The 18,649-nt window shown below is 37.8% G+C and overlaps 3 protein-coding genes across 5 annotated transcripts; all 3 read left to right on the top strand.

The window, feature by feature from the left end:
* Window positions 1-9,191: 9,191 nt before the first annotated feature.
* LOC121740761 lies at window positions 9,192-17,881 on the top strand. Its single transcript, XM_042133385.1, has 7 exons — window positions 9,192-9,595; window positions 10,392-11,192; window positions 14,735-15,087; window positions 15,732-15,943; window positions 16,750-17,006; window positions 17,096-17,274; window positions 17,367-17,881. The coding sequence occupies exons 1-7, from the start codon at window positions 9,382-9,384 to the stop codon at window positions 17,448-17,450; spliced, it is 2,100 nt and encodes a 699-aa protein (XP_041989319.1). The 5' UTR covers window positions 9,192-9,381; the 3' UTR covers window positions 17,451-17,881.
* LOC121740770 lies at window positions 11,229-13,667 on the top strand. 2 transcript variants are annotated; one of them, XM_042133400.1, is made up of 3 exons: window positions 11,229-11,895; window positions 12,005-12,507; window positions 13,511-13,667. In XM_042133400.1, the coding sequence occupies exons 2-3, from the start codon at window positions 12,009-12,011 to the stop codon at window positions 13,522-13,524; spliced, it is 513 nt and encodes a 170-aa protein (XP_041989334.1). In that variant the 5' UTR covers window positions 11,229-11,895; window positions 12,005-12,008; the 3' UTR covers window positions 13,525-13,667. The 2 variants fall into 2 exon arrangements, with proteins under 2 accessions (XP_041989334.1, XP_041989328.1); XM_042133394.1 differs by lacking the exon at window positions 11,229-11,895 and having other exon boundaries at window positions 11,903-12,507.
* On the top strand, window positions 12,516-14,476 carry LOC121740786. Of its 2 annotated transcripts, none has more exons than XM_042133419.1 (2): window positions 12,516-12,820; window positions 13,674-14,476. In XM_042133419.1, exon 2 carries the CDS (start codon window positions 13,746-13,748, stop codon window positions 14,295-14,297), a length of 552 nt encoding a protein of 183 aa, XP_041989353.1. In that variant the 5' UTR covers window positions 12,516-12,820; window positions 13,674-13,745; the 3' UTR covers window positions 14,298-14,476. The 2 variants fall into 2 exon arrangements, with proteins under 2 accessions (XP_041989353.1, XP_041989345.1); XM_042133411.1 differs by having other exon boundaries at window positions 12,516-13,585.
* Window positions 17,882-18,649: the final 768 nt, after the last annotated feature.

Genomic DNA, 18,649 nt, shown 5'->3' with positions numbered 1-18,649 from the left:
AACACCCCCCCACCCATCAACAAATATAGGCCAATCACTTAGTTGCATGTACAGTGATTCAGAGAGAGTATATTAAACACAACAGCTGCATATGGTGTTGGCCGAAAACATTGACTACATGTTGTTTTCTTTGAGTACATTCCACTCCATGCTTCCTGGTGCACAAGGGGTTTTCAGTACCAACCCTCATACTCTTGTTCAATAATTTATGATTTTTATAAACTTTTTGCCCTCTGTCAAACACAAATATTCAAGATATGTATATGCAGAATTGATCATATTTTGCTTTCCTATCCTCACACCGAGCAAAGCTTAGAAGCATAAGAAATACAAAATGCACTAACCAGGAGAGAAGGAAATTAAGAGAGAGAATGGTCTCTGGGTGAGAGAGAGAGAGAGAGAGAGAAAAGGGTGGTGACTGGTGAATATGCAATGTTAATGAAGCTAACAAGTTATGTAATGTTGGTTAAATTTGGGGGCGAGAGGGATGTATGCTTATTTATATTTATATGATCATAAGCAGAACCAAAACCGCACTAACATTAAACATATATATAGATACACACCACGGGTTTTGATCTATGCAAAACTAGATTTAAATACAGAAACGCAGAACAATATCATAATTAGGTCACTTTTAGGTCATAATTAGGTAATTTTTAGGTCATGCTAACAAAGCATGACCTAAAACGATCTTAGCATGACATTAAACCCAAATATTATAATATGACCTAAAATTGCTTAATTATGACCTTCCGTGTTTTTGGTTAATTATTGACCATTAGATCATCTAATCCTAGGGCTAAGATTTGGTCTGCATTTCTGGATCTAAACACATACTTATTTTGATCATCTCCCTACACACCTATACATATACACACACAAAATAGTTATTGATTGCGCGTGGGGTGGCTGATGTTGGCTCAAAGGCTTGTTTGGACGGCGTGACAACAAGCATTCACGCCAAACCCCACCCCCCTGGGCCCACGGTTTATTTCCTTGAATAACCAACATTCCATTAATTAAGCACTACCTATTGTAAAAATTAAATGTTTATTCACAAGTCCAGCGATGCTATTTCTGTTTGGTCCGCCGCCCTTGAATATTTGGCACCACTGGATGCTTGCCACGTGGACGGGCCCAGAGCTGTTTACATGGGGAAGAAGCTATTCATTTCTGTAGTGTTTAGGCCATCCACAACGCTGTCTCTATACCGTCTCTTAAACCGTCTCTTAACTACTATTTGAGCACTATTTGAGGGCCCCACTGTCCTTTTTTCCTCCATCTCTTAACTAAGAGACGGAACCTGCAACGCTCCGTCTCTTAACCGTCTCTATACCGTCTCTTAATTACTATTCATTCAATTTAATTTATAATTTTTTTTAAAACCCAATTCAATTTAAACAAACATACTTTATTAAAATTAAAACAATATTACAACTTAACATTAAAAAAAACGAAGACATAATTAAAATTCTAAAAAAATAAAAATGACATAATTTAATCTTCTCCGCCAAAGTTTTCCCAAATGTGCTCAATTAGATCCTCTTGGAGTTGGGTGTGGGCGCTAGAGTCGCGTGTCCTTGCCCGAATAGCCAACCGTTCTTGTATAGATGGATGCGCTCCACTTCGCGGCGGACTACTTGCGGTTGAGCTTCCGGGGGATTCGGGGTCGAACCAATTTCCGGCATCGGGTCCTTCGTCTCGGACAATCATGTTGTCCAAGATTATGCACGTATACATGATGTCGACCATGCTCTCCATGAACCACGAACGAGCCGGGGCTTTGATGATGTTGAAGCGCGCTTGGAGAACCCCGAACGCCCTCTCCACATCCTTGCGCGCAGCCTCCTGCTTCTGCGCAAAAAGAGCCTGCTTTGGGTTCGCTGGCCTGCCGCACGTCTTCACGAAGGTCGGCCACTTCGGGTAGATGCCGTCGGCGAGATAGTACCCCATTTTATACCGCCGGTTGTTGGCGACGAAGTTGATGGCCGGCGCTTTACCATCCAAAACTTCGGTAAAGAGGTCGGACTGTTGGAGCACGTTTACGTCGTTGTTCGAGCCAGGGACCCCGAAGTACGCGTGCCAGATCCAAAGTCGGTAGTCGGCAACGGCCTCGAGTACAACGGTTGGGTGGGTGCCTTTGTGGCCGCTCGTGTAGGAACCCCTCCAAGCCACCGGGCAATTCTTCCATTGCCAGTGCATGCAATCGACACTGCCAAGCATCCCGGGGAATCCGTGCACTTGTTCGTGCAGGTTGAGGAGGAACTGACAATCCTCCGTGGTTGGCCTCCGGAGAAATTCGTCACTGAAGGCTGCCCGGACGCCTCTGCAGAAGTTGAGCAAGCACAAGCGCCCAGTGCTGTCTCCGATGTGCAGGTATTCGTCGAATATGTCGGCCGTTTGTCCAGTCGCAAGCTGCCGGATGGCTGCAGTACATTTCTGCAGCGTCGTGTGGCTGGGACGACCGACCGCGTCGAACCCTTCTCGGAAGAACTCCTCCCTGGCCGCCAAAGTATTCGCTATGTGGAGAAATAGCGGTTTCCGCATGCGGAAACGGCGACGGAAATAGGTATCTCCCCAAATCGGGTTATCGCAGAAGTAGTCGCGTACTAACCGTGTGGCGGCTTCCTCCCGGTTCCGATTGATGTACTTCCGGGAGCGTCGTGGGGGTGGTGCGGCTTCCTCCGCCTCTCGTCGTCGATCTTCTTCGAGTGATTGTTCCATTAATTGGCGCATTTGCTCAAAAGGATCCATTTGTTTGAGTTGATTGAAGATGGAAATTGGAGTGATAGAGAGGATTTGAGAGGAATAGATGTGTGTTTGTGTTTGAAATGGGTATGGAATAGAATTATTTATAGAGTAAAAAAATTAAAAATTTAAAAAATGAAAATAAATATTTAACGGTAATATTACCGTTTGAAAAAAAAATTTTTTATTAAAAATCGATTTTTTTTTAAAAAAAATGAATTATTGCGTCATCAGTGACGACGCCCACTCGCGGGCCAGCGAGTGGGCGTCACGCACGCATGGGGACGTGCCACGTGTCCCTGGCGCGTGGCGAGACAGCTCGTCTCGTGTCTCTCTGAGACGAGCTACGCGATGAGACGGTCGCGAGCTGGAGACGAGATGGGCGCTGCAATGCGTCTCGCGGGGGTCTCGTCTCTCTGAGACGAGACGCGAGCCCGGCGCGAGACGCGTTGTGGATGGTCTTACTCTCTCCATCTCGCAAGTACTAGTATATCTTATTTGTTACGAAATTTTACGTAGTTTTATTTTATAATTTGGGTATAGAGATAATAATAATAATGTTTGTGTCAATTAAAGGAGACATTTGGAAAAGGGAAAAAATGTGTTGCTAATCGTGTTAAAATTTTAATATAACAAAGAGTAAGATCAAGTTGTTCATATTATGTAAATCACTACGATTGTTTATTTAGGTTTGCTAAAGATAGAATGCCTCATAATTTTTGAACGAGTTCTTTTGTGGTTACAAAAAGAAACATCCCAAAGCATTATAATCCACAATATAAAGCCAAAAAAAAAAATCATTTTGTACTTTATCAGTAAAAAATTAAAAGTTCATCAGGTTGGACTTTTGGTCCCAAACTTCAAGAACCTTCATGTCATCAGATCGCAGAAAATACTACTATAAAATTTGAAATTTGCACATTTTGCGTAAAAGAGTACTTTTTCGATTATAAATTTTTTAAATGACTTTGAGCATTTTGTAAGAGAAGAACTAAAAGAGAATGATTTTTTTAAATCCTTCCTATGTCAGTAGAAATTACAAGAATTGAGACCATACAGCAATAATATATCCACAACTAAAAAAACATATTTTTTCCAATGGATTTTTCAGTTGGTGAATCTTAAAAACTCATCGGTATACGAATTTATCGACGGAAATATATACACACAAACTCACCTTTATGTGTATTTTAAATCTATTTCAAAGAAGAAAATACTAATAAATTGTTAATGAGCTTTTCTAAAATAATATTCCCGTCCACAAAATATAGTCTTGTTTAATTTTATCCATTTGCCGTTGTTCATCATTATTAGTTGCTGTAGGCTTTGACAATTAGAGACCAATGTTTTTCTTTCGCGTTTTAAATGTTAACTTCGAATGACACTTTTCTTGTGCGTCTTAAATGTCTTAATTTTGAAAACATTTTTATATTTGCATCTTAAATTTCAATAAATTTTTAAAATTTTCTAACACTAATAATTGCGTCTTTTTTTGTGTTCTTATTTAATAAATTCTTATAGTGCTATCTGTTCATAATAAAATTTTTCGATAATAAGTTGGATCTTATTTTTACTAATAAGACTTCATTTTTTTTCTCTATTTCTCTTATTTTAGCAAATTTACATTAAAATTCGTATCAAAATGTTTTAGAGAAACATAAACGTAACTTCACTTAACTTATTTACAATTAAATCAACAAATTGTTGTTTCTTTTACCTACGTTAGGTGTGCACTAGGTAAACCACTTGTGCAATAGCATTTGATTATACAAAAACGTAAATCATATTTCAATAACCGGATATGATACATTTATAGACCTACATACATCAAATTGTTATAAATAGTTATTTGATAATGAATAAGTAGTGGGGCAATAACATAGTAGAAATCTGAAATCCTTAACATATTTAATGAGTTTAGAACTTTAATAAAATAATTAATAGATTTCATTTGTAGCATTTAGTTATTACTACACATATTTTTACTTGAATTTTAGAGCTTCTCAAATATTGAACTTAAGCTATAATTATTGTTCGTCAGCTACGATAAATATCATGTCATATTTAAAATCGATATAGTAAATATAAATTAAAAGTTGCATTATTATTAAATAATTTATTAATCCTCACTCTACCCCAAATTTGCAGATCATACCCCTAAGATAAAGAACTTTGCGGCTCCTTATATGACAAGTTTGAGACAAAATCCAACGAGGTAATTGATTGTTGAATAGGGGTACATTGTTAATTTCATGGCTCACGGCAAATAATTTATAAAAATCATGGTACAATATTCTCCGTCAGCGCATAGCCGTCCGTTTTTTAGTCGGCTCGTAATTTTAAAAAATATAAAAAAAATAGATGAAAAACAAACTATAACAAATGTGAGTTGAATGTAGAATTTGTTTGCTAAAAAAATAAAATAAATAAAGCATTTGGGCGGATCAAAAATAAATACTACTATGAGATATGTATTCGCGAATAAAGTATATATTTGAGTTCAACATATTGATTCATTAATGTATTGATTTTGACGATCAAAATAAGGTAAATCTTTCATTTAAACCGTCCAAATTAGTGATAAATTAATCTGAGGTTGAGAAACTAATACTTAGTATGTAACATTCATCTTTATAATTTACGATTATTGGAGTAAAAGAAAATATTGTAGCATACTTACAAGTAAGTGGTATTAACGAGAAAGAACAGTCGTTGCAGCAAAAAAGGCGATTTCGTTGTCTTGGCGGCCCCCACACTCCGGACCGACATCATGTGAGGGGGTTCAATCAGGGTACGCAGTAGCCCGTTAAGGGGGAGGCCTTAACCCACTGGCTGCCAAAAGCTCATATAGAGTATTGAAAAAAAAATCAAAAAATGGTCGGACGTCCGTGCGCTCGTCCGTCGAGGCCCCACAGTGGTGGACAATCGTGAGGACGAGCGAAAAAAACAACGGACGAGCGCTCGTCCGTCTGGCTCGTCCTCGAGCCGCTCGCCGAGCCTAATGGTGGACGAGCGCGACGGACGAGAGGCTCGCCGGTCGCTTGTCCGCGAGCTCGTCCACCACTGTGGATGCTCTAAAACTGCATTGTGGAGGATTAAAATTTTATGAACTTATTAGTAGATATGTAGTGGAATTGGAAACATTATTTTTTGCTAATTAATTAGGATTACTATTTCATTGAGTTGCAGTAATAAATGTGCATTGTGGATAAAACAGAAGGTGTCACTAAAAAAACGCTAATTAGTGACGGAATTAGTGACGGCAAGCGATAGCTCAATAACTAAATAACGGAGACTGAAACGCATCAGTCACTAATTAGTGACAGATTAGTCCGCCAGTAATACGAACTTACCACGGCAACCACCTATGTTTTCCGGGTGGGTTAGTAACTTTAATGACGGACAAATCCATCACTAAATTTTTTAGTGACAAGCTTTTTAGTGACAAATCTGCCGATAATCCCTAACTCTATTAAGGGATGAAATTTCGCTGATTGGTGACGGATAATATAGTGAGTTTTCTGTAGATATGTATTTTTAAGTAATCAAGTTGATTTATATCTAGCTACTAAATCTCACCAGGTATCTCAAAAATCAATTATAATCATGTATTGCTATAAACTATAGTACTAAAATACGAAAAGAGGTCATGATTGGAAATGATTTATGCTACATATTGATATAGAAAAGGGGGAGAGAGGGATAAGAAAGGGATGAGGACATTATGGTAATATGGTCCATGGGGTTTTAATGACCTTAACTATACAAACTGGCAGTAATTGGGGCCAATTCTTCAAGGTTAATTATGTCACACTAATTGACAATGTGAATATCGTCTTGCTGTTTTATTTTATTTGGCTAAAGTTTGTTGATGGGAAGTCTTGGTCTGGTCAGTAAGTCGCTTTTCCTTAATTTTAGAATCTTAGAACTTCAATATAACTAAGATTGTATGGATATATCATTTTTTATATTTAAAAGGAATATTATTGGTAATATTTGAGGAAATTGTTTGGTTTCGCTTTCCTTAATAAATTCATACACACTGACTTATTTATAATGTTATTAGTATTTAATTTAGTATTGTTTGAATCAATCAAGATATGTCTAACAAATTTTAATCCATCGGATTATTTGACATAAGAGCATCCGCAGCGGTGGGGAATTGACGTCCGTCCGTCCGAAATGTTTGACATAAATTCCAGAATTGGGGTTAGCTCACCCGAAATGTTTGGTTCAATCCGGTGTGGGCTAGACCTGGGTTTGGTTTTTGGAGGCCGTGGCGGTTTAGTTTTTCCAATTGAATGTCGTGGTACTAATTATAAGAAAAACGATAATCAAAATCTGAACTAAATTACCATATACACTGAACTAATTTGAAGTTCTGGAACGCGATTTGCAAAACACAGAATCTGAACTAAATTAAGAAAAGAACTAAACCCACTTGGACCGGATGAAGTTCTGGAACGCAACGACTGCTCATCTACATCCAAAATGTTAGAGATCAGTTCGAATGGATTTAGTAGACTGGAACTATTTTTTGAAGACAACGAATACCGTTCAATTCGCTCCGCCTCGTGTCCACCATGGTGAGAATCCGTAGAAGACTATGGTTGAGAAAAGGCAGAGGGCTAGGGTTGAGAAATGGTACTGAAACGGCGGAGAAGAGAGTGGGGGAAAGCTGAAACGTCGAGCGGGAAGTTTAATGGGAGAGAGTTTTACCCTAATTCATAATACCGTGATTTACGCCTGCATCATTTTTACCATGTTTGACTACATTAAGAAATAACTATGCTATCCTTGGCTGAATTAATTCAGTAACGGGATGAATAATTAATATAGATGCAGTAGTTTAATCTCATCCACCAAAATTTTAATCTAATGGATAATATTTAGTCTTTAGTTCTACACTAAGGAGGTGTTGTGTATATAAGGGGACCCTGGGTTGCGATCAATTGAGATTTTTTAGCCTAATTGAGAATTGAGATGCATTATCAACCACTCATTTTTATTAAATGAGTGGTCCAGAATTTGCCACATGGAAAATATTTTTAGATTAATTAATTATGAAATGACAGAATGGTAATTTCATGATACATTTTATTCAATAAATACTTTTTTAAAATTTAATTTTTTAAAATTTAATTTAATTTTATTTTTTTAAAATTCTTAAATTTATTTTTTTTGGGTCAACTACTTATACAATTAATGTCAACTACACACATATAAGTCAACTACATATACAATTCATGTCAACTACACATATATAATGTCAACTATGTGTACAATTCATGTCAACTGCATATACAATTCATGTCAACTACACACATATAATGTCAACTACATATACAATTCATGTTAACTATAAGTTGTTGACATTTGATGTGCATGCTATTGACGATAATAACCCCGAGTTGACATAATCTACTTGCAGTTGACATTTCGAAAATGTTGTGGATGAATGACTGAAAATGCATGTCAATTCTCAATTAAGCTAAAAATGTTAACCTACAGGACCCTATATATATTATATTTAGTACATATATTATAATATAATTCGGTTTTTCGGTTTTTTCCCTCCGAATCGAACCGAATCGAAAAACCGAAATTTCATATTTTTAAAACCGAACTGAACCGAAAAATTGAAAAAACCGAACCGAATTTTAAATTTTCGGTTTGGTTTGGTTCGAATATTCAGTTTTCGGGTTTTTTTCTCACCCCTATGCTCAAGGGTCCCACCATTCTATTATTTAATTTAAATGCTTCAATTACTTAAAACATTTCCACAATATTAAAATGCATTAAAAATAACGGAAATACTATTACAAATTACTAAAAAATTAAAAAGTACATAATTAAAATCCTAAAAATTTAAAATTACTTAATTAAAATCTTAAAAATTGAGGTTGAGAGAGTTGTTTGGTATACTGTGATTTTTTGTGTTGAAATGAAAGGTATTTTATAGATGAAAGTGTGAATTTTGGGATAAAAATAATGAAATAATAAATTAAAAGTGTGAAAAAATGGATATATTTTATTATTAGGAAGTGGAAAAATATTTTTTTTATCAAATCTGAAATTTTCAGATTTTTTCGAATAAAAAAATGATAAACCAACGGCCAATCAGAGCATGCTACGTCGGCTGCTCGTGCTCTTGCTGTCGACACGGCGGTGCTCTTAGCTCTTAAGAATAAGGCCGTGCCATCGACACGAGCACAGTGGTGAGCACGGCTCTTGCCGTGCCGTTAGCACGACGAGTGCTCTAATAGTATCGTTGTAGATGCTCTAAAGTAGGTAAATGATAAAGTTCAAATATCAGATGAAATGATAATTCCCAAAAACAAAATAAACAAATTTAAAATTGTAAATCTAGGGGCAATTCTGGCAGCAATGCAATAAATAAAATCAAACTATAGTAAAAAATTTAAAATCCACCGCATTCCTTTCTTCACACTCCCACCGCTGCCCCTGTCAGAAATCAATTCCTCTCCGGTGAGCTTAATCAAATTCCTCCAATTGTCCTCCCCAGCTGCTCAGTAATTGCAGTTACACCCTTCATATTTCCAATCGTGCCCTCACCGGGGCTGGGTATATACGTACGCGCATTGTGTATTTACGTCCAATAATGCGCGGATGCCTCAGTTCAGGCAATCCGGCGGCAATGGCTCCCGAAACGGCGTCGTCACGGATCACTTACCGCTCAGTTTCCGCGGCGGCTCCAGGCAGTTCCATCACCGGCGATCGAAGCCGCCGCCGCCGTATAAGATCTCTATCGGATTCTGCATTCTGATATTCGCTCTCATTCTGTCGATCTCCGCTTTTTTCTACTTCGCATTGCAGATTAAAGGTCTGTGAATAAATGACTTTGTTCTGTTGGGGGTTTAGGGGTTTGGTGTTGGAGCGTTTATTTTCTCAGTTTTTGTGAGTTTTTCTAGCTGAAAATTTTGGCGATTGAATATTGTTTTTGTATAGTGAATTGGAGCTCGAGACTTCAGTGATTAGCACTTGTTGGGTTGAGTGTTTGATTGCTGATAATATTGGGATCTTTGAACTTGGATGATGATTTTTAGTGGGAAAAATTTGTGCATGGACCCTAGCATGGTGAATTGCAAATGATTTTGCTCATGTTTGTGTTATTGAAGTTTTAATATGTCAACTTTGATTAACATTAGAGGTTTGTAAAACCTCCATTTAGTTTTCAGATCTGCAGAACTCTTTTAGTACAGTTTGGAAGGTGCTATGAGATTCGTTATTAAGATATAAATCGAATTAATCTTGCCAGATCCTTGCCTCAATTATAACATCCTAGGGATGTAGATATTGAGTTATTGACTAAGGCCTCGTTTATGTGATGGATGACGTTGGATCTGATATTGAACATTTATTTCCGACGTTGAATCCAAATTGTAAAATCTACCAAATTACTACAAATCATCGGCTGTATGTGCTGATATGTTGGTTAATCAGAGCTTTTTTGACTTGCCGGTACTTGGGTAGTTTCATCCAACTGCATGTAAAAATGGATGTACCCTAAATTCTCTTGTTGAAAACTAGATTAAATCTGAATTGTTTCAACTTCTATCTAGTGCAACTTGCTAGGCAAAAGCTTGAGATTTGCTATTCACTCATTATTTCCGTGTTAGGTGTGGAAAGCAATAGACACCAGACTGAAGATGAGTACACGAGCAATGATACAGATTTTCTCATGGATGTGACACGAATACAGAGACCCAGGGAGCTTAAGTTTGGCCATGGGTCTGCTGCACATGGCCGGGATTCACGGTACTGGGATAGGGATGATAGAAGAAGAGATGAAGACTATACTGAGGAGGAACAGGAGCGAGCCCTGGATGGTTCTGTGGATAAGGTTCATGTGCCAGTTAAAAAGAGTGATAAAGTAACTTCTAATGACCTGTCGCATGGCAACTCGGATCACCATAGGAATGGCTTATACAATGAAGCCGGGCGCAATGAATTGAAAATGTACGAGGCTGAATACGAGGCTTCTTTAAAGAGCACTGAGAAGTCCATGGATTCAGATGATCACCGAAACCAGCAGTCACATGATACTGATGGGAGGGAACACAGAGCACTAGATGAGGTGGACGAATATGATGATGGTATTGACTTACAGGACGATCAAATGGAAGAAAGTGATGATACTGTAAATGATGACATGGAGCACTCTAGTGCCACTAAATCCTATAACAACAATAGGGAAGCCTCTCTTGTGAATGACACTAGCCAAAGTAAGCAGCAAATTGAGGAGCTTGATGAAGCTTCTGCTGATTTATATGAGAAGGAGTCTCCTTCAGACTCCCACCTAGTTAAAGTTAACCTGATTTCTGAGCAGGCCAGTTCTGCTGAAGGTCAGCCTGTTAAGAAGGTTATTCCTGAAAAGCGCTCGGGTTCAAAAAAGAAGTCTAAGCGTCGAAAATTTTCTGGTAATTTGTCTAATTATTAATTACTTTTTCTTGGAAGTCCTATTACTCCAGTGATTGTCAACTTTCATTACAAGAACGAGACAATGAGCTATTCCGCTACTTAGTTTGAAAATGAACACCTGTGTCTCCTACTCATATCAATTGATACGTGTTTTAATTGATGTAATTAGTTGTGTGGTGGTTCTTATTCAATTCTATGGTTGCATCGTTGAGTTTTGTTGGTAACTTCAATTTAAAGGAGCATACATCATTCATACACTGATACAACAGAGGAGGTGACTTCCATTACAGCAATACTCGTTTAAAGCCTTTCACTTAGTATTTGTTCAGTGTTCTCCAGCTATATAACACGGATACTTCACTTTGTTGCCGTATCGCGTATCGGATACGTATCCGATACCGATACGCGACGGATACGCGACGGATACGTATCCTGGGCGTATCCGCGGGATGGGCCGTATTGGGCCGGGAAACCTCAGATTCGATACGTATCTCGGTGGATACGGCCCAGTTTAAAGCCCATCTAAAGGAGCCGGCCCGATAGAATTAACGGGCTGGACCAAAAAGCCCATTTGTGATGTAGCCCATTGCAGCTGGATGAACAAATCTAGCTCTATAAATAATGATGCTCTATACAATATAAGATTCCACACAATTGAGAAAGCCGCAGCTAGGTCAAAAACTCCCCGCCTCCATAGATTCGGTATGCTTTTTTTTTAGATTTTTCGTTTTATGTATCTATTTTTGCCATCGCTTTTCTATGTTATAATTCAGTTTTTTGCTCCCCCAATTCAATTCAATTATAATTTCAGCAGTATGGCATCTCCAAATCTGAGTGCTACTGCTGCTAGTTCTAGTGCTAGTTCTGCTGCTAGTTCTAGTGTTGGATCTGGGTCCAGACAAATAACTGATATCAGGGCTCCATTGTGGGATCATGTCACCATTCTAGAGAAGCCTAAACCTGGTGGAGGAAATATATTATGGAGATGCAACTATTGTCCATTTTCAAAAAGCACTAGCTATACAAGAGTTGAAGCTCATTTGCTGCAAAAATTAAGACAGGGGATTAAGACATGTCCAAATGTTTCATTTGAAATGCTGAGTGACATGAGGAGGGAAGTGGAAAAGTGTAAGGAGCTATTGGAAAGATCAAAGGCATGCACTGTTTCTTTGCCTGTAGCTCCTTCAGACAACAGCAAGAGGACCAAGAGGGGGCCTGTTTCTCAATTGGAAAAATCATGGGCATTGCAAGACCGCAAGCACTTGGATGCTTTAATTGTTAGAGCAATGTTTTCTGGAGGGATTTCTTTCAACTTTCTGAGAAACCTATATTTTAGAGAAGCTTTTGCATTTGCTTGCAGCCGCAATTTGCCAAGTTACACAATACCTGGGTATAACAGGGCAAGGGAATCACTGCTCAAGCAAGAAAGAAGGCACATAGAGACTCTATTGGAGAGTACAAAGAGCACATGGCCAGAGAAAGGGGTCACAATCTGCTCTGATGGTTGGTCAGATCCTCAGAGGAGGCCAATCATCAACTTCACCGCTGTTTCTGAGAAAGCACCAATGTTTTTGAGGGCTGACAATTGTGAAGGAGAATACAAGTCAAAAGAATATATTGCTGAGAAGTTGAGGGCTATCATTGATGAAGTAGGTCGACAAAATGTGGTACAAATCATCACAGATAATGCTGCAAATTGCAAAGGTGCGGGTCTTTTAATTGAAGCTGAAAATGATCACATATTTTGGACACCTTGTGTAGTGCATACTCTCAACCTTGCTATGAAAAATATATGTGAACCTAAACTGCCAAGGACACCTACTGATGAGGATATGCAGGTTTGGAGTCGATTAGAATTTATAAACAATGTCAAAGTTGAGGCTACTATGATCAAGAAATTCATAATGAATCATGGCATGCGTCTTTCCATGTTTAATGAGTTCAGCCATTTGAAGTTGCTCTCTATTGCTGAAACAAGATTTGCATCGGTTGTGTGTATGCTAAAACGGTTTGTTGAGGTAAAAGCAGCTCTCCAACACATGGTGATTAGTGACAAATGGAGCATCTACAAAGAGGATGCTTCAACTGCCCAACATGTAAAGGAAAAAATACTAAGTGATGTCTGGTGGGGCAATGTGGAATACATTCTTAGGTTCACTAGTCCTATCTATGATATGATACGCTTTGCGGACACCGACACCCCGTGTCTTCACTTAATCTATGAGATGTGGGATTCAATGATTGAGAAAGTGAAGAAAGAAATATATTTGTATGAAGGGAAGGAACCAAATGAGGAGTCAGACCTCTACTCTGTTATTCATGATATATTGATTGCTAGGTGGACAAAAGGCAATAATCCACTTCATTGTTTGGCTCATTCACTCAATCCAAGGTAATATGCACTGTGCAATTAAAATTCAGATTCTTTGCTCTTCATTTTTTCATTTTAACTTCATGATCTAAATTGCTGCCAATTCCAGATTTTACAGCAACATGTGGCTTCAAGAAGGTGCTGGCCGACTACCCCCCACAAGGACAAGGAAATATCACAAATGAGGATGACTTGCTTCAAGAAATTCTTTCGCATACCGCAAGAGTTGGCTGCAGTGAAGGAAGAATATGCAAGGTTTTCTAGTTGTTCAGAAGAATTCAATGACCCTGATTCTATACATGTTAGATGGGCTGTTTCCCCAATGACATGGTGGACAAATCATGGACAATCTATCCCTCTTTTGATGAGTTTGGCCATGAAACTGCTCAGCCAACCGGCCTCTTCTTCTTGCTGTGAAAGAAATTGGAGCACATATAGCTTCATCCATAGTGTCAAGAGAAATGCCTTAACTCCTGAGCGGGCTGAAGATTTGGTCTTTGTGCACTCAAATCTGAGACATTTGTCAAGAAGAACTGATGCATACAAGAAAGGAGAGACAAGGATGTGGGATGTTGGGGGAGATTCTTTTGATTCCCTTAGTGGTGTTGGTCTTCTTGAAGTTGCTGACCTCTCCATTGATGAACCTGAGTTGCAGGCTGTATCATTTGGATTGGGTGATGCCGAGGATGAAGGTGTGGAGCTGGAGGAGACGGGGAATGAGGAAGAAGCTTGATGTTGATGGCTTGATGCTAGTTTGCTACTACCTTTTAATTATTTCCTAATTTAGAACCTGCTGCTATCATGTTATTTTGAGTGTAATAGACCTTTAATGTCTCTATGTTGAATTAGAATATCTATTTTGTAATTTATTTTGCACTATTATTATTTATTAAAAAAAATAGTTAAAACGTATCCGCGTATCGGGTTGTTTGGGAAAGAGCCGTATCCGCGTATCCGTATCCTTCGGATACCGATACGCGTATCCGTATCGGTGCCGCATAGTTCTCCAGGCTAGTATTGGTCATTTGCAAAATGCTGATATTTCCTTTTTAATAAAAAAGAATAAAAGGGAAAAGTAACCCTTTTAAAACAAATGGAAGTCATGTTATGTCTGTTCCTTGCCTGGGATTCTGGTCTTCTGGATCAAATTCTGATGTTATACAATTTTAGGTTCTTGTGAGATGAAATTTCTGGATGCCTCTGCATTGATTGTGGAGCCTGTAGAAAGTCGAAAATTTGCAAGATTTTCCTTACAATATACAGAAAGGGAAGAGAAGCCCACTGAAGATGAAAAATGGGAACCTAGATTTGCTGGACATCAGAGTCTCGAAGAAAGGGAAGAATCTTTTATTGCCCATGATCAGAAGATTAACTGTGGCTTTGTGAAAGGTCCTAAAGGTTCATCAAGTACAGGGTTTGACTTAGCTGAAGGTGATGCAAAATACATTAGCAGTTGCCACATTGCTGTTATGTCTTGCATTTTTGGCAATTCTGACCGCTTGAGATCACCAATTGGCAGAGCCGTAAGATTCTATGGACCCTTTTTCTGCCTATTTGTTGTACTTAACCTCATTTCTGTCACACATACCTGATAAACCCAATGAGATACTTAAGTTTATTAGAAGTATAGGTAATTGAGAGTTGTAACTGGTTTTTCAGTTTTGTATGAGAATTTGGATTAGATTTAGTATTTTCCTATATAAAAAAGTTGCTAAGCAAGAGGTCTCACCATTCAATAAATTGAAAGACAATTCTCCCTTACACTTGAAAATAATCAGGGTCACCACTAAATAAGTGAGCCTTATTCATCGATTTTGTTTACTTTTGGGAGGTCCTTATTCATCTATTTGGAATTCTTAGCTCATTTTACTTTCGCTGCTATGTACCTTGATGCATACAGGATATCTTTCTGTATTTTGTTATTGTCTTAATTGAAGCTGACAATATTCACTTTTGTACACCCTGCGTTAGTGTCTGATTCAATGGCTTTCTTGAAGTTAGAGGTATTTTTGTTGGGGTTTATGGTCGTAAGGGATTACTGATATCTGTGTAACTCACATGTCATCCATCTTGAGAAGTGGTAGAGATTAATGATGGAACTATAACTGGATTTGAGAGATCTCACACTTTTCTACCCAAATATGTACTCACCTTTGTTAAACAACAGGTGTCTCGTATGTCAAGGAAAAACGTATGCTTCGTCATGTTCGTTGATGAAGTGACTTTACAAACTCTTTCGTCTGAAGGCCAAATGCCTGATACAATGGGCTTCGTCGGGCTGTGGAAGATTGTGGTGGTAAAGAATCTTCCTTACACTGATATGAGGAGAGTAGGGAAGATACCAAAATTTTTGCCTCACCTACTTTTTACTTCAGCCAGGTACAAAGAATAGCTAGAACAATTTCAAGATGCATTGCATCTTTAATCTTATTTTGCTTGCTTTATATTTTTGGTCTTTTGCTAAATTTTTAGAACATGTCTTCTTTGGCTGTACATTTTCAGTTTATCACATTAACACGCTTGTGTCAGGGGCCTGGGTGAGCTTTGGTGTTATTTATACTGGAAATTTTAGCCAGCACCTAAATGTTGAATAATGTTTAGCGTGTATTTTAGATATACACCATCATTTCTGTCAAGGAGACAATCGTAAACTGTGGTTTTAAAATTTATACCTTTAGAGCAATGGATTAACATCACACACTTTAAAACTGTACTTTCTCATTCATGATCTGAATTCCCAATGAAATTTATTGTCACATAGTTCCATTCCTAAATATTTTTGGTGAAAGATGCTGATATAGTCTTAAAAGCCCCTTCAGAAATGCAGGGAACTTAGGAAAATGATTTTGTAGGACTTCATTTAGGACTCTTCTCATAGCAGTATGATATACTTGTATCATGTACGACTCGTATGCTAGTCACATACCAGTATCTGGTGTAGTTTGTTTGATATTAATTCAATTCAAAATGGTTTGTTGATATTCAGTTCAAAGGTTATCATGTTAGCAATTGCACTCTGTCACATACACTCATTTTACTTGTGGAAATTGGGGGGGGGGGTGTTCAACAGAGAGCAGTTTTACAGCTCGACTCTCTTAGTGTTAATTGCCTCTTAAATTTGAATGATTTACAACACATTTCGCAGCACCTTATTATCAAAATTTCCATCTACCATTTCATTTCAGGTACTCAATTTGGTTGGACAGTAAACTTCGTCTCCAACTTGATCCAATGCTTATTTTGGAATATTTTTTGTGGAGGAAAGGCCACGAATATGCTATTTCGAATCACTATGATCGCCATTGCTTGTGGGAAGAGGTGGCCCAAAATAAGAGGCTCAACAAGTATAACCATAGCATTATAGATGAACAGTTTGCATTCTATCAAGCAGATGGGATGAGACGATTCAATGCATCAGATCCTGGCAAACTTCTGCCAAGCAGTATGATTTTGACAACTTCATCTTTACAAAATCCTTTCCATCTGGCTGTTATAATCTTTCCTTTATATGACACGTTAATTGTATGGCAGATGTACCTGAAGGTTCTTTCATTGTTAGGGCTCACACACCAATGTCAAACTTGTTTTCCTGCCTTTGGTTTAATGAGGTTGAACGATTTACTCCCCGTGACCAGCTGAGTTTTGCCTACACATATCACAAACTGAGGAGGAGTAATCCAGAGAAATCCTTTTACCTTCACATGTTCAAGGTGTCATTGTAGTTCAACCCAGACTTAGATAATATATTCAAGCATCACAATTCCTAATGTTTTGATTGTTGGACTCAATATCCACATTTCAGGACTGCGAGAGGCGAAAGATTGCAAAGCTGTACCATCACAGATCCGAGGAGAAGAGGAATGTCCCACAAAACGAAATGGTTTAAGTTTTCCATCACACCTCTTCTAGCATCAAGGAAACAGGTTCATTCTTTTGATCTATGTGTCAATGTTGGAGTGGTGGATACGGTCTCTTGCGGCATATATACTTGCAACTTGCTATGTCGAATGGTGAAGGCGCATTGCTTCCACCAATACAATACGATACACGCGAGGAGAAGGTTAGCTCTTGCTAACTCTGACTTGCTCAAAAGAAAGAACTACATAAAACATAGACATCATGTTCTAGAGCCTCAGTTCGAGTCCATTGATGAGATATATTGATTGTATAATGCCCACAAATTTAACCCGACCAATATCTTTTGTAACCATATTCATTATGCTAGCACCTGTTACAGTGTCTATACCATGTATTCTTGTCATCATTAACTTGATAAAATTTTGGTGTTTATTCCAAGATTTTCTTTTGCTTGCTGAATCTAAATTGTTTCTAATGATATTATTGTGGACTCGAACCTCCAACTTTGGTTTTTCTACCACTAAGTCAATACACGCCGAATGTATATTGTTGCCGTTTCTTGTCTTTCAGATTTTGTTTTACTTCATATGTACGTTTGTTTCAGGCTTTCAGATATTGGAATATTAATTTTAGAACCTATTAATTTTAGACTTGGAGTAAAATATTATCAATCGTAGGTTGGTGTGTTTTTTTTAAAAAAAATTCTAAATTATCATGTATAGTGAATTGGTTTATACGGTTATCCCTCTTTTTCTTCCCTTTTTTCATGCTGAAATACTCCCTCCGTCCCATTCAAGATGACCATATTTCCTTTTTTGTTTGTCTTAATCAAGATGGTCACTTTCCAATTTTGGAAATAATCTCCTCTCTCTTCATTAAAATATTCAACTACTTTTTCTTCTAAACTTCATTCCACCTAACAACACTTCCTAAAATCTTGTGCTACTCAAGAATGTGGTAATTTTGAGTGGGAAGGAGGGAGTACATTTTTGGTGCCATCGTAGATTCGTAATATGTATGTGAGGTGTTGCAACAATCAATTCTCTGCATATGTATGAATTATTATTCCAACAAATTTATTTGGACTTTTTCTCACGTTTACAAGGATAAAAATAATGTTTTTTTGTTATTAGCATGTAAATACATGAACTTTCATCATTTTTTAGTTTTTCCTCCTAACTTTATTTTTAAATGTAAATACATTCAAAATTAAAACTGATTTCTGGT

Source organism: Salvia splendens, chromosome 1, assembly GCF_004379255.2.
Source record: "Salvia splendens isolate huo1 chromosome 1, SspV2, whole genome shotgun sequence".
In the NCBI taxonomy this organism is placed as follows: Eukaryota; Viridiplantae; Streptophyta; class Magnoliopsida; order Lamiales; family Lamiaceae; genus Salvia; species Salvia splendens.
This window is presented reverse-complemented; position numbering and strand designations above follow the sequence as displayed.